The 16,802-nt window shown below is 33.0% G+C and overlaps 2 protein-coding genes across 8 annotated transcripts in view; both read right to left on the minus strand.

Moving 5' to 3' along the window:
- The window catches only part of LOC106460352 (neither inactivation nor afterpotential protein C-like), a 62,049-nt gene extending 48,723 nt beyond the window's left edge, over positions 1-13,326 (minus strand). The window contains exon 1 of the mRNA XM_022387046.1: positions 13,238-13,326. The gene's annotated coding sequence lies outside the window, so the exon portion shown is untranslated. The remainder of the gene's footprint in view (positions 1-13,237) is intronic.
- Positions 13,285-16,802, minus strand: part of LOC106460356 (tubulin polyglutamylase complex subunit 1-like) — a 16,388-nt gene continuing 12,870 nt past the window's right edge. For all 7 annotated transcript variants that reach the window (XM_022387058.1, XM_022387053.1, XM_022387055.1 and 4 more), the window contains exons 5-7: positions 16,517-16,652; positions 14,997-15,138; positions 13,285-13,407 (exon numbers count right to left, since the gene is read on the minus strand). In XM_022387058.1, coding sequence (XP_022242766.1) covers positions 13,390-13,407; positions 14,997-15,138; positions 16,517-16,652 — 296 coding nt within the window. In that variant the 3' untranslated portion in view covers positions 13,285-13,389. The remainder of the gene's footprint in view (positions 13,408-14,996; positions 15,139-16,516; positions 16,653-16,802) is intronic.

Raw genomic sequence — 16,802 nt, forward strand, 5'->3', positions numbered from 1 at the left:
CGGTGATGACTAGCTGCCTTCCCTCTAGTCTTACACTGCTAAATTAGGGACGGCTAGCGCAGATAGTCCTCGTGTAGCTTTGCCCGAAATCCATAACAAACAAACAAACATATTCATATCCTTTGACTCAGTCCATCTCGTTACCTGACTACGTTTTACAAATTTTCGCCCTTCCTTGCACCATGGACAGCGTGTTCTATCTAAATTGATGTATGAGAAAAACAATGGCTCTTTGATTTCTGGCGTTATATGGTGGTGGACATTTTGATGGAGTTGGTAATATATTTTTCCATTAGACAACTGTTTATGATGTTTCGATGAAATAATTTGATTAATTCATATACCCCGCACTTCGATTTTCTGTATTTAGGCTCTCTAAAGGTTTGAGAAACGTTCTTTAAGGTATAATGTAAGCGTAGTACTCTATCTATCAAATCTGACCAATTCTCGTCTCAACGATTCAGAAAATACCTTGATGACGAATTTATGTTCTTTGATAGAGTATCTATTTACCAGTTTTTGTAACACTGTTTGAAAAGGATTTATTAAACCAAGTAATAGCCAGAGCAGTGTTTGTTTTCTAGTCACGCGTCTTCCAAGGTGAAGTTTCATTAGAAATTTTAATTAGGTATAATACGTATAATAAGTAACACAGAAAAGTGTGGCGATAGACGACAATTCAGAAAAATGAAGCAAAAAATGGGATAATTCATTGTTACTTGCTAACCATAAAAGTGATAACCTAAACTTATAAAAGTGTGTTTGTTTGTCCGCGGACTACTCTGTGGTCTTTTGACTAATCTCAAACACATTTGATGAGATGATACATTGGACCAAGGGGCATGTCAGAGAGTGGTTATTACATGGCCCTACTCACCCTGGGCCACGTCCACAGCAAAAATGGGTTTGTTTATCTAATGACTCCACAGTGTTGGACCAATTTTTATTCCTAAAATGTTTTATTTTAAAATGTTTATGGAAGGTTTATTTTGAGTTTTTCATTAAAAAATGTGATACATTCACATTTTTATCAGGAAAAATGTCAACCAAAGCACAAGGTCAGACCCTTAAAGTGACAGAACTACATTTGAAAACCCCTTGCTTTTCACACTATCAGTTCAATGTTGGGTGTTCAAGAGTAGGATCACCAAGATATATCTTTATTGTAAAGTAAATTATGTGTGAAATAAATTATGCACATGAATACAAGATCTTGATTTAATTTATAGGACGGGTGCCTCAGCTTTTATATATTTGAATTATTTAAGCCAGAAATTTATTCACACAAAGCCAAGACCATGTTCTGCACAAGCTGCTTAATTAACATTGCAGGACAATGTTATATAATAATGTTAACAATAAATTAAACCAATGGAGTTACCCACGGTCTCACCGGTAAGCTTGAATGTTATAACACTAAAATTCTGGGGTCGATCCATGCAATGGGTACAATATAGATAGCCCAATGTGCAATTTCCTTTAAAATTATGAAAATAATTTTGGTGAAAAATTTACGTTTGTTAACAAATGAGGTGCTAATGCCATGCTTTGTGTTGCGTCATCATTCAGGGTAGTTACAAACAAACCCAACTAACCTGAAAGTTATTAGAACTTTGTTATTGGTATTTCTGAGGGTAGTTACAAACAAACTCAACTAAACTGAAAGTTATTAGAACTTTGTTATTGGTACTTCTCAGGGTAGTTACAAACAAACTCAACTAAATTGAAAGTTATTAGAACTTTGTTATTGGTATTTCTGAGGGTAGTTACAAACAAACTCAACTAAACTGAAAGTTATTAGAACTTTGTTATTGGTATTTCTGAGGGTAGTTACAAACAAACTCAACTAAACTGAAAGCTATTAGAACTTTGTTATTGGTACTTCTCAGGGTAGTTACAAACAAACTCAACTAAACTGAAAGTTATTAGAACTTTGTTATTGGTACTTCTCAGGGTAGTTACAAACAAACTCAATTAAACTGAAAGCTATTAGAACTTTGTTATTGGTACTTCTCAGGGTAGTTACAAACAAACTCAATTAAACTGAAAGCTATTAGAACTTTGTTATTGGTACTTCTCAGGGTAGTTACAAACAAACTCAACTAAACTGAAAGTTATTAGAGCAAAGTTCTTATTTATAGCCATCAATTAACACGTTGGACTTTGTAGGGCAAGGTTGTCATTGAAAGTTCTGGCAACAACAACAAAAAACTTTCGTTGTACGAATGAACTTCAACCCTAAAATACTTATTTTATTATCAGGATCTTTCAATGTAGAGCAATTTAGCCTTTCGGTTGGGCAGTGGTAAGCTTACGGATTATAATGCTAAAATTCGGGGTTCGATTCCTTGCGGTGGATGCAGCATATAGTCCAACGTGGCTTTGCTCTAAAAAAACAGATAAAAAGATCGATTCAAATGGTTTTGATGTTGATATAGTATTTCTAGTGTGTATCGGTTGTATAAATAAAATATTAAACATTTGAAATTCACTTTGACTTATATGCATTTGGTTCTTTATGGCTATTAACAACAACAACAACCTATTTGATATTTGTACAGGCAAGGCAAATGTGTATAATATTGGTTTCGTCACTATTTTGAAATCTAGCTTTTGATTTTTAACTTGATATAAAAAAACAATTGGGTGCTTGAAACATGTTATTTTCCACAACGACATAATTCCAGAAAATAATATATTATTTGTACAAAACACACACACACACACATATGTAGATAGAATGTATAGTCGGCTTATAAAATAATCTTCTTAAATAATACTGAATTCAGAAATTGAGTTTCGCATATTAAATCAGATGAAACTATTTTTATTCGACTTTTTATTATTCAATAATCATAAAAGAGCAGTGTAGATTTTTGTTTGTTCGTTTGAAGTTAAGGACAAAGCTACACAATGGGCTCTCTGTGCTCTGCCCACCACGAGTATCGAAACCCGGTTTCTAGCGTTGTAAGTCCACAGAATTACTGCTGTGCCACTGGGGGGCGGGGGGGGGACGAGCAGTGTAGAAAGAGAGTAGTAATGAAAACCTAGAAACTGTTTTAGAGTGTGTAGTTGTTTGTGATTAAGTGTTTACATTATTGGATTTTTGTCTATCTATCTCCCCCCCCCCCCCTTCTTTGGTGGCTCAGCGGTAAGACTGAGTTCATATGACGTTAAAATTCAGCATTCGATCCCTGCAATTGGCACAGCACAGATAGTTCACTGTGTAGCTTTGTGCCTAACAACAAACGAATTGCTTATTTCTTTTTGTGTCTGTATATCTATATATCTTGTCCCCCTTTCTCCCTCGGTAGCTCACCGGTAAGATTGAGTATTTTTATTCTTAAAATTTCGATATTGAACTTGCCACTAACATGACCCATCTAGCGTTTCCTTAAAATTGAAGTTAACGCACGATTCTTCTAAACTTCAGGTATATTCAATAGTCAACGTTCAGTTAAAAAAGAAGAAGACAGAACAGGGTTCTTTTCTGAACATTTATGAAGTTCCCGACTCTCTTTCTCTCTCTCTCTCTCTCTTTGTAGAATAACAGGTACGGAAAGAAACGTGTTTATATTCGACACTGATTGGAATGCATTTTCGAGTCTTTTGAAATGCGACGAGGAAATACTAAAAAGCTCTTTTCATTTTCCCTATAGCTTAGGCCTTGGCGCAATCGCTTTATATGTAAACATGTTACATAAGGAAAATGTCAATAAATCAAATTGGTCGTAGGCAGAATCCAAACCGTCTTGAATACTGTAAAAAAAGACTCAAATTAAAGGAAGTAACTTTCTGAATACTAGCGACTTACTAAAGAAAGTAACTTCCTGAATGCTAGCGACTCACTAAAGTGAAAGTTATTCATTCGGACTGACAAAGCATTTTTGAAGTTTATTGCATTGCACGTAAAATATGAGTATTCTAAGAAGTCTATAAAGTCTACTTGGTTGTTTGCCGTTCCATGCAAATACCATACTCTTGTGATTTTTTACGTTGTGCAAATGGGTTCCTATATAAAATTCTGATGGTAAAACTAGACAGAAAAAACGTTGTCAAAGACTGTAAATGTATGGGTGTATGATCCTTTGCCAAAACGAGTAAGACAGTTTTCTCTTAAACATAATAAAAAAGACATAACTCGAAAAAAAAAGAACAATAATGAAGTTTAAAATATTTATATATATATTTTTTTCAAAGTTATTAAAATAGTGTGGGGGAACAACGGAAAATACCAAAAAGTTCTTATAGTGGAAATTTAGCTGTAGTAAATTGCATAAGTTGAATTAATTTAAGCATTTGAATGTGTACGTACATTCCTCTTTGTCGAGTAAAACTATCTAAAGATGTTTGTTTTGTTTGTAATTAAGCACAAAGCTACACAATGGGCTATCTGTGCTCTGCCCACCACGGGTATAGAAGCCCGGATTCTAGCGTTGTAAGTACGCAGACATACTGCTGTGCCACTGGGGGGCATCTAAGGATGTAGTTGTGGAGAAGAGTTTAAGGTGGCTCTTGAAGGCGAACCGATTCAAAGTTGATTTTATGTTGTTTTTAAGTACTATACAAAGTATCAATTGGCCTTCAAATAATCCACTGTTTGTTGAATTACATTAGACCTGTGGTAACAGGCGATACATCGAGGCATAACAGTAATACAAACTTTTTTTTTTCAGTAAGTTTGAACTCAAAGGATATAAATTCTCCCGCTTTTTTCTAGTGTTTTAATCAGTTCCCCTTTTAATTCTGTTTATTCACAACGCATATTACTTGTACGGCATTATCAACGCAATTATTTGGAAGCCTCATTCAGTACATTCTTTTTTGTTATATATTTAATGTATTTTATATGCAGGTTCTTTAGGATTCCATCACGTATATCAACATTGGATATTGAGAGTGAATGATGGATCGGGAGAACGTTTAAGGACTCCTATTTGTCAGAGGTCTTCTGTGCCTTGGTAACCTTCACTTTGAAGTTTGCTTATAGGTTAAGTAAGTCCTGTGGTAATCGTTTTATATGTAAACACATTGTGCCAGGAAAATGTCAATAAGTAAAACTGGTTGAAAACAGAATCGGAAAAACATAACCCATTGCGTAGCTTTGCGCTTGACAACAAACAAACAATTTAACAGTTACATGGGCTTAAAAATGAAAAATCTTTAAACATGAAACATTAGTCCAAAATATAATTATTAAAATCACAAGATACCTCTTTAAAAGATTTTAAATTAATAAAGTATAATAAAAAGGTAAAAACGTTCATAACTAATCAACCCCCACCTTTCTCAGTAAAAACAAAACCATTTCAAAACCTAAAATAAGCAAGAACAGAACTCAATCGTGATAAAATAACTAATTTACTAGCAAAAAGTAGAATTAGATACAAACTTTAGGACTTTTTTCTTTTGCGTTATAATTGTAGACCCAAATGTGAACACCAATCTTTGGAGGATGGAATAAAATATATTTCAAAAAATTAACTCTTAGAGAGTTGCTAGTATTCAAGAGTACCTTTCTTTAATACAGTCTGTTTTCGACTATTTCAAAGGTTGGCTCTACTCGCCGCGGGTATCGAAACCACATTCTTAGCGTTATAAGCCTTTACACTTATCGCTGAGTCATCGGAGGGGGGACATAATTGCTACAACAGAATGAGAAGCAAGGAAACTTCTTTTTTAAACATGTGGACGGAATTTAACAAACTTGTTTCAAACAATATAAAAATATTGTCCCCTGGTGGGTCAGCGATAAGTTTACGGATTTACAACACTAAAATCCGGGGTTCGATTTGTAAACAGAGTGCAGATGGCCAATTGAGTAGAGTTACGTTAAAAAAAACAACATCAAATAGAAATATGTTTAGGTCAAGCCACTCTATGTGCATACCTCAATATATTTGATTAGATGTATAATTGTGGTAATTAAAACACCAGTTTTGTGAATCAAAAGTATGTGGACAAGTATACTTCACAATGTTAATAAATAATCTAATTGGAATAGCAAGTGAGAGATAAAATATTAATCGTTTTTCTTTTTTAAGAACTTCCATAATTGGCTTGGTTGTCGTTAAGCGCAAAGTTACACAATGGGTTATCTGTGCTATACCAACCCTGAATTTTAGTACTGAGCCACTGGGGAGTTTTCCATAACTGAGATAACCAGAGCTAAGTCATCAGTGACTCATTTAGTGTTTTATCAATAAACTCTCTAAAAAATAATTTTAAGTGCAGTGCTAAGGGTCGTCTTAAATACATTACCAAATGAAGGAGACGAGTTATAACTTAGACCATGTTTGCAGCATTGATGAGTTTTAAACATTGTTTTTTTTTTCTCTTCATTTTATTAATAATAAATTAACTTGTGTAAAATAAATCCAAAGCCAAACGACGCAGCTTTGAAGAGATCGGGTTCAGAGTACGAACGAGGAAATGAGATAGTTTATTTAAAACTAGTTTTAAAACTGTCATCTTGCTCAAGGAAGAAACGTTACGCATAAGCATATCAAGTATAGAATGTTGTTGGTTAGTCAAACATAAAGTACAAGCAATGAGTAGACTACTAAATATATATATTCCTTTCAGACGCCCATGTAATTTATGGGTAAACACAAAATGGAAAATTTAATATTTATATTATACAATTCGTTATCATGATAAAAATTCTGGCCCGGCATGACCAGGTGGTTAAGGCACGCGACTCGCAATCTGAGGGCCGCCCTTTGAGCCGTGGGGGCGTTATAATGCGACGGTCAATCCCACTATTCGTTGGTAAAAGAGTAGCCCAAGAGTTGGCGGTGGGTGGTGATGACTAGCTGCATTCCCTCTAGTCTTACACTGCTAAATTAAGGACAGCTAGCGCAGATAGCCCTCGTGTAGCTTTGCGAGAAATTCAAAAACAAAAACAAACAAACAATATAAATTAAATTCAGATAAAGTTAATATGTATGAAGCTTTTGCGACTTACAACAAGCACAAGGCTACAAGTATTGAACCTACTAATACAGAAGTAGCTGAGAACACTACTCAATTATTTACCGTTTACTTATAAAATATATCAACATATTGTTGTTGTTGTTGCTTTTTCCAAGTAAAATAGATCTTGTAGAACTGTTCAATCAGGGCGCAAAAAACATTATTACTATGATTTTTTAAAATTTAGACACTTAATGCAAATGAGATCTTTGTCTGAAATAGAAGCAAAGTAAAATTATTCACGCTTTTGGTTTTACGACAGATTTCTCCAAATTAACTCGTAACGGGTTGAGTTCGATTCAGTTGTTAGGGTGATGGACTGTGAAGATGTGGTTCACGTGCCGTTACCGCCAAAAATAGAAAGAAAAAAAAGTCGCGATCCGCACTTTGACACCGTTGGTAAAATCTCACTATTCGATTTGACAACAGTAATCCAAGAGCATTGACTAGCTTGCCTTTCCTCTAATCTGTCACCTCAAAATTATGGACTGTTGGTTCAGGTAGCCCTCGTGTAGCTTTGCGTGAAATCTAACAAATAACCATAAAAATAATTTCGTCACTCACCAATACTGGACCTGAAACTATGCAGTAGCTGGCAATCTATTTATAATTAAAATAGCTCCTTTTTGTATGAAATTTGACTTCTCGGACATGGAGCCACCAAACTTTATTACCTAACGAATATGTCGCCAGAGATGAGTTTCGAGCACCTATCTGAAATACTATCGGAGTGCGAGAACACGTCAGCAACAAAGGACATACACACTCAAGAAGCCACAGTAATACTACAGCACCTACGTTATTACCTATAGATATTGGGCACGTCAGCAAATTAGGCTTCAGTCCGAAACCTTAAAACATTTTAAGACTGACGATGTTTAAAAAAAAAAAACAGCTTCGGCTATCCAAGAATCCCTGGATTTTGCAAGCTCTTGATTATTTATTTGTTATACTTGTGATCGTTAGGAACATAAATGAATCAGTACAAAAATAAGCAATATAGAAATTTAAAATCATCTTAAAGGTTAAGGTACTTGACTCAAAATCTTCGGGTTCGAATCCCGTCACCGAAACATGCTCGCCCTTTCAACAATGGCAGCGTTATAATGTGACGATCAATCTTAATGTTCATTCGTAAAAGAATAACCCACGAATTGGCGGTGGGTGTTGTTGATTATCTGTTTTTCCCTCTAGTCTATCACTTAAAAAATTAGGGGCAGCTAGCCATTGAACAGCTTTGCGCAAAATTCAATAAACAAGCAAGTAAAATACTTTTAACGCCAATCGCGAGGTCTACTATTTCACGTACTTTTTCAATAAAATATAGACTAGTATAGGCATGGCCAGGTGGTTAGAGTGCTTGACTCACAATCTGAGGGTCGTGGGTTCAAATCCCCGTACCACAAAACATGCTCACCCTTTCAGCAATGGGGGCGTTATAATGTGACGGTCAATCCCATTATTCGTTGGTAAAAGAATAATCCAAGAGTTGGCGGTGAGTGGTGATGACAAGCTGCCTTCTCTTTAGTCTTTCACTACTAAATTAGGGACGGCTAGCGCAGATAGCCCTCGTGTAGCTTTGCGCGAAATTCAAGCTAAACCAAGCTACTAGCAATAAAGGTTTGTTTGTTCTGAATGTTTTGAGGACAGATAAACGATGATTTTCTGCGCATAGACGTCCCTAATTTTGAACTTATAGACTTAAGTGAAGAAAGTTAGTTAACAACTATTGGACTAGTTTTGTCTGACCAAAGAAAAAAAAATCGATCAATACTCTTAGGGCACAACCACGTCTCCAAAGTGCAGAATGCGCTTTAACTACAACCACACTCAAACAGGGAACCCTCTGATTCATAGCCTGGACACGTTAATCATTAGGCGGTTAATGTGTATGGTTGATTAACAGCATATTTTAACCCATTGTACAAAATTAAATGCGTATGATGGTTTCTAGAATGCACATCGTTATCAAAGCTTTCTTGGCAGAAAGTGTAATTTAGCCTATTCATTTCTTATTTCCTTACTAAAGGTGTCTAGTAAATTGCTTCAAAGTTATTATGTTCCTGTTAGAGGCACGTACACATAACAGAAATATTTTAAAGTAGCCACTAGAGGAACTTCCGTTATAAAACATTTAAAAGTCACTGATTCAGCGTTCACTTTATATAAAAGTATAGACTAGATGTCCTTCCGCGGGGTCCCCGAAAGTGATCTGTTTAAAAAGTAAATAAAACCAAAATTAAGAGTAACAGATATTTTTAATTCTTGCTTTTAAAGTTCCTATGTCATGGAGCGTTATAGCCTACAGAGTGCATAATTCTTCTCGTGACGTATGACATGCGCACGTTTTACTGACATCACAAAAGTACAAATTGCAACATTAAGCATCCCTTATGTGACGTCATTTTAGTGACTTTTGACTGACAAGCAACGAGTGGCTTAAATAGGTGATCCCTTCAGGCGGACTTCGGCCTCTTTTGTAAAAATAAATGTATTGCAAAATCGTTATTTTGGTTTCAGATACAGTAATAACCCGTTTAGCACTCAAGTCGGGTTCCCGAGAACAGAGCTATAAACGAATCAGCTCTAAACAGGGTCATTTTAACATTACATATACGGAGATATGTAACTGAAGGCATTGTTTCTTATCTGTGAATGATGTACAAGTGTTTTATTTAGGTACTGGTGAATATAGATTGTTACAATGCAGTATTGTTTATTGAAGTAAATGAAAATAAAGTTTTAAAACAAAGAAACACATCAAACTGGCACTGACTCGAGGGTGGAAGGCAGTACCTAGGTGAGGCAGTGGACCTCATTTGGCTCTTTATAATGAAGAGCAGAGCGCTGCAATATTTAAAAAAATCCTGAATTTCCCCTAGTGTGAGAATTGTGATAGTTTCTCTAAGCAGCCCCTCTTCTCTATTTTATTCAGCACCCCACAATAAGTATGAAATTTAACGTAAATTACTCATTATAACATAATCATCGCTGGAAAAAAGCAAATTTTTATTAGTCTTTAATCTTGTTTGGTTACAGTCATCAAATAGAAAATCAGACCCCTCCTCCCACGCTAAACTGTCACACCCTCTCCCAGGATTTGTCAATACAAGCAGTTCTCTCTTACGTTTACGACTATATTAGTTATAACCAATAGACAGGCAAGATTTTAGTCTATGAGATGACATATTATATTACGTTGTTTTCTGTAAAGAGATTTGTAGATCGCTTCCTAAAAAAAATGTTTTTCCCACCCGAACGATATTGTACAGATGGATGACATTGTAACGGTTCATATGAACACTAGAAACACCAGAGAAATTGTGATAGTTAAAGGACATTGTATGCTTTTTTGCATGTTGTTATTATATGTTCTTTGTTGCATTATATTATTAGATAAAAATTATTTAGTGCACTACTACTACTACTACCATTAGTATAAAAAAGTAGTGTTCAGAGAGTTATGGATTTTCATAATTTTTTCTCTCTCTTGAAAAAAAATCTCTCATATATATATATAAAAGTGATTGCATACTCCATGTCAGCTTTATGAAATAATATGGAAAATTTATAAATTAAAGGCATTATAGGATAATATAATTTATGAGCTGAGGTCCTGTAATATCAGTATATTCTGAAAGAAAAAAATTACATATTTAATACAAGGGGAAAAAAACGTTATTTTGTAATCTGATTTATGACATGGTTTACCTCAAATAAATTAAATGTTTAATTTAGTTTCTGAGTTTTTCCTACTATTGATAGGTATTTGAAGAAATCATATCTTTTCAGTGCAATAGTTTTGGTTTTTTTCTGTAACTTTTGTTTGTATTTACATTTTGATCCCTAGTGTAGCCACTGTCAAGTACACATAGCTGAGGATAAAGAATATATCTGTCTTAAAGTTTTTTAAATAAAATGAATACGAGTCTATTCGAGAAAGAACTGAGTTTTATATAACCTATGCTAGATACAAAACACTGTGTTTGCAGCATGGGAAAATTAAAGTTTGCAACATTAAACCAAACTGATCGAGGCATAACAAGTTACAGCTGAACTATATCTTTAACCGAATTTAATAATGTGATATGTAGATATCATAACAAACATATTTATTACTTAGGATATAATTATACCATTATTCATATATATATGTATCTATTTATATTAAGTTTAGTACAAATTTCTGTATTTATTTACAAGTTCTAGGCGAATAGCATGTTCTCACTTTTAACTGCATATAAGATTGAGGTACATAAACGTCCAGAATTATCCTAAAGTTTAAGGTAATATTACCTGATGATGTTTCAATGAGGATTTCAGCTTTTCTTGGATGACTGATTCTTGCAAGATCTTGCATTAAGTAACTTATTTGGACTATCACCACATTATTTTTGTTGTTTTAATGCACAATCTTAAGAATATAAAATAGCTATGCTACCAAGTTGGCATGTGATTTTCTTGATAATATATATATGTACATACTTTCAGAGAAGCAAGTATAGTAACTGAAATATTGACAATTATACAAAGACACAGACAATTAAATTATGTAGATATATACATAAACTTCCACTTATAAATCACAATGGTTGGACACATTATTTATTGGAACCTTTTCTAAATTTTCTTTTCGGCTATAGAAGAGACTTGAAGCTGGTTGTCTCAAATTATCATTTTTAAAGAAAAGTTATCTTTAAAATTCAAGGTAAGAAATTTTAATACTAACATAAACAAGACATTTTCCTGTATTACATAACAAAAACAAATTACTTTACTTTTTTGCTAATCTTCTCAGAAATGAACATAATGGAAGAGTGTGTGCTATGTGTCAACCTACCCTGAGTACGGGGCCAACTGATATGGATGAAATTAAATCAAAAACACCTTATTTATATCAGTACATTTGTTGCACCTTTAAGCAAATGAAGTTAAAAACACTTTAACTGTTTCTCACCATAATGCCTACAAACATCTGTCAACCCATCAGATTACTTCACTAGGGACAGGCTTACAAGTGAACTGTAAAGTAACTTTCCCATAAACAAGGATGAAAAGAGTAAATTAAACTTATGATCAGCCCTTAGTCCCAGCCCATAAAGGTGGAGAACCAGATGGTTAACTTTCCCATAAACAAGGATGAAAAGAGTAAATTAAACTTTTGATCAGCCCTTAAAGGTGGAGAACCAGATAAGTAACTTTCCCACAAACAAGGATGAAAAAGAATGAATTAAACTTATGATAAGTCCTTAGTCCCAGCCCATAAAGGTGGAGAACCAGATAAGTAACTTTCCCACAAACAAGGATGAAAAGGATAAATGAAACTTATGATCAGTCCTTAGTCCCAGCCCATAAAAGTGGAGAACCAGCTGTGTCTACATGCTCTCTGGGACATTAGATATTCACTTTATTTGATTCTATAGGATGATCAGTGAACATTGGACTTCTGCACCTTTAACGCGCTCCAATAATCAAAATTATTTACAGATCAGTAAACATGCAAACTGGTCATTTCATGAAGCATTTGAATGGATAATACAGAAAAATATTTATAATTTCAATTTTTAGATCAATTAAGTAACTGGTTATTTCATGAAATGCTGAGGCAATACTTATACAAATCAGTATCCACTAGGGTAAATCACTGACCCATTTTTAAAAACTGAGACTTTTAAAAGGCAAATATTGAATATTATGTATATTCGTGTATGAACCTACACCTGTCCTACTAGACCTTTTATTTTATCAATTTTAAAGCAAATTTATACATATTGGAACTTGTATCATTGTGACAACCATTTTTTTCCCCCCATAAATTTTGCTACTAAAGAGGCATGATAACGTAATGGTAGTTAATACATTCAACCTCTTTCCAATTTAGGCTTCACCTACGTGATTTAACATCTAAGCTGATACTTTTTTATTTGTTCACCATTGCACTTTAAGGAATTCATGCATTTCTGAGGCACTCAGGTACCTATGATTTCAAAAGATATTTTACAATTAGTTATTGGCCATCAATAGGTCAATTAAAAGAAGTCTCACAGATCAATTTCAGTTTAGCATAAACATCAAAGCATACAAAGCAATTTCAGATCAAGCCTACTAGTATTAGTATTTTGTCTTCATTTTCATCAACTCCACACCCCTCCAAAATTTTTCCGCAGGATATGAACAAACCAGGTGTACATTCAATATGATAATAGAAATGATGACCAATTCTCACCGATGAATAAATGAAATTAAATAAATATTTTTTTACTTGTAATACGCATCTTTTCAACTGCATAATTAGTTCCACATAAAACGGAGTTGTCATATTATCAGTTTCAATATTAATTTTGATGAAATTACATTTCATAAAATATTTCATCTTCTTATGGTCCACAGAAGTTACTAGTGTTTCTGACAAAGTTACCTTGTTGAAGGAACCTATAAGAGAAGGTTATTACAATTCAAATCTAAGTACCTAAATTCATATACACATATGTATTAAATCACCACATATTAAAAGTTATAGAAGGAATGCTATCAAATAATATTTCAATGCATTAAAAGTGTAGTTGCCTAAGTCTGCAAACCAAGAAATGCTTTTAAACCACTGCATACTTACAAATCATGATAATGATTGTAAAGTACTATAAGCAGACTTGTAACAAACAAAGGACAGATTTAACCCTCGAAAGCCAGCGTTGTTAGTTTAGTATACAGGTTTGACTTGTATGGAGTCATATTTATGTCATGCTGGTGTTCTATGGTTAAAGTTTTTCATTCTCACGTTCTATTATGTATTCTGTGATAGAGTACGAAAAAGGCGGTAAAAATCTGTTGTGCATCAAGTTGCTAATTACCAGCATTGAGTGATTTGTTTATTAAGGTAAACAGCTGTTTTCATCTTCCACAAGGAGAGTCATTTCAACAAATCTTTATACATGTGAAGCCATATAGGGGGCTCTTGGGTTGGTTGTTGAAGGTTAGGCTGCAAGTGGTTGATTCTGGGTGAGAACTACACTTTTAATGGTTCCTGGTTCACTGATATCTACAAATTGCTAATTTTGTTTCTGAATCAACTACAACATTATTTAGTAAACTCAATAGAATCACAGATCTGATAAAGATCCATGAAGGAGTCAAAATGTTGACACTCATCCAAGTTGTCCAGGCAAGTAGTTCAAATTACTAATCAACTGAATTTTACAAATGAGTTAAGGCTTTCAAACAATATTCAATTTGAGTTGCTACAATGTATACTTATTCTTACTGTATATATGACTTTTTCAGAAAACAAAAACAAATTAATTGAATTAACTTGACAGTAATTACACTTATAAATACTTGCCCGACATTATCTTATTATAAATTACAATTTAATACAAATATGAATTTTTTTGCACTGTCAGTGCACAAGAGGCATCAATTTTTGTATGAAATATATTCCCTTCAAATATTTTGAATTCTACTTAGGTATTCAGTCATTCTGATAGCAGCTTTTAAAGAACCCAAAATATGCCACTGTCATGACAATTGGCATTCTTTTTTTTTGTTTTAACATTATTTTTAAAAGATGAATTTTTAAATAAAACTTTTCAGTGAAAATTATTCAGTGTATATTATCTTGTACTATAGGAATAGCAACTAAAGCTGTATAAAAAGATATAACTGTCATTATTCTGTAGTATTTTTCAATTGAAATCAACCATTTCTTAAAGCATTTGAAAGATTTATCTGAGACCTTTCGTAGAAGCTACACAACATTCTTTTGCCTCTTGATAAACCGAATAAACAGTTTGTAAATTTAAACTGTGCATTAATGTAAATCTTGCTTCAAATCTTTCTTTTACTTTAACACAAGAATAAGTATTTTCACTTCTCTCACAAAACCTTTTAAATTCTTTACATAAAATTACAGATCAAAAATTTTCTATAGTAATTTAAGGACATATACTTGGACTATGAATAAACATATTTGTCCTTCATAGCCAAAATCTAATCCTATTCAAAATTGCAAGATATATATATACCTGGTGTAAGAAAACATCAACAGCTTCAGAAACAAATTCATTTTCTGTCATTAAACTGTCCCACGTTGTTACATTTTTAACTTCTTCATCAAATGTTCTGCATAGCTGGCTGACCTCCAAACTGACAGCCATTTCTAAAGTTCTAAAAAATATATGGTTAGTGAATAGGTAAAAGAATGGTAATAACTCATATTATGATTCCTTATGAACATTCTAGAATATTCTATACATAACCTGCTTTTTAAATGAAGATCTTAATACATTTTTCCTGCAATGTTAACAACCTTTAATAACAGTTCTTCAAATTATAGTCTTTAAGGTATTTCTAACTGTTTCTTAAGTATATTACAATTACAAGAGACAATCAATAGGTCAGTCAAATGATAAATTGTTGAGTGTAACACATCTACTATATACTCATGCAATTTGTTTAAAACGTGAAAACTCAGACTGAGTGACATTCAAGTTCACAACCCTGCCAATTAAGCATTTAAAATAATATCTGATAATGCTGTACTTAAAGACTTTTCCGAGCAAGTTTTTCTGTTTCCAAGAGGAAAATTTAAGACTTTCTCTTTTTGATATGTTATGTGCTTTGGTTCTATATCATTTAATAATCTTATAATATGAATTTCTCATACAGTCATAGGTCTAGTCATAATATGATTGGACTGTTGGATGGTTAGGAATTTGCAATGAAACAAAGATATATAAGTATTAAATAAGTCATCCATGGCAACAAGGCTTTCATCTGCAGTAACTTGCAACTGCATCAGTATATGTAACTCATTCTTAGAAACTATGATTAACCCTCTTGTTATGTTTACAAAAAATACATATGTTGTTTACAAAACGTTTGCAGTAATGTTTGAATGTACAGAAACACACATATACAACTGATCTCTTATACAAACAAAGTGGAGTGTATGGTACTAGTATTTTCATAGTAATCTGCTCCAATATCAAAGTTGACAGTTTTTAAAACTTATGAACTTAAATTTTAAATTTACTAACTTAAAAACAATCATAAACTATCTGTCATTGGATCTCAATATCTGTCATACAAATTGTAAAAAAACAGTGTAATTCATTTAAACATTCTTTAAATACAGTGAGACTGTTGAAGCAAGGAGTAACAGGTAACAACTTGGTTTTTACTGTAAAATGCATTTCTAAACTAGTATAAATAGCTTGAATACACAGAAAAGTTTTTTCATTTTGTTTTATGACCGTAACTGCATAAGACACACTAGATTTCTGTTTAAAAACTAATTTGATAAAGATTAGAAATAGTAGAATATAGCACACCAGAAGTCTGATTATTTTCTTTTATGGTTTTCAAACGAGACCCAAAACCCGAGCGCTTTAGAATAGTTCACTATTCTTCTTCTTTTTATTCTCCTGAAGAAGAATAGTAAATTATTTGAAAACACTCATACAACATTACAACATTTCTATGTGATCCTGTGTGTTAACTTCTTAATCATTTTCTTTTATAATACACAATAAGATACACTTACGAAAAGGGGTCATTAGCTGTGGCTGTCAAAGCAGTGCAGAGCTGAGTAAGAGCACAGTCTCCTAAAGATCTTGTAATATGTCTTTTTCCCTCAGTATCTAGTTGCTTAAATAATTCTTGAGCTTCTTGAATGCATTCTTTAAATAAAATTGTGTATATATATATATATATATATATATATATATATAGTCAAACTAAAACTTACTTTACTACTTTATTTTACGTCCGTTCGTTTCTATAATAAACTTTAATTTTTTAATTTTATATATACTAATAAAGTTACTAGT

This window comes from Limulus polyphemus, unplaced genomic scaffold (genome assembly GCF_000517525.1).
Source record: "Limulus polyphemus unplaced genomic scaffold, Limulus_polyphemus-2.1.2 Scaffold758, whole genome shotgun sequence".
NCBI classification, from domain to species: domain Eukaryota; kingdom Metazoa; phylum Arthropoda; class Merostomata; order Xiphosura; family Limulidae; genus Limulus; species Limulus polyphemus.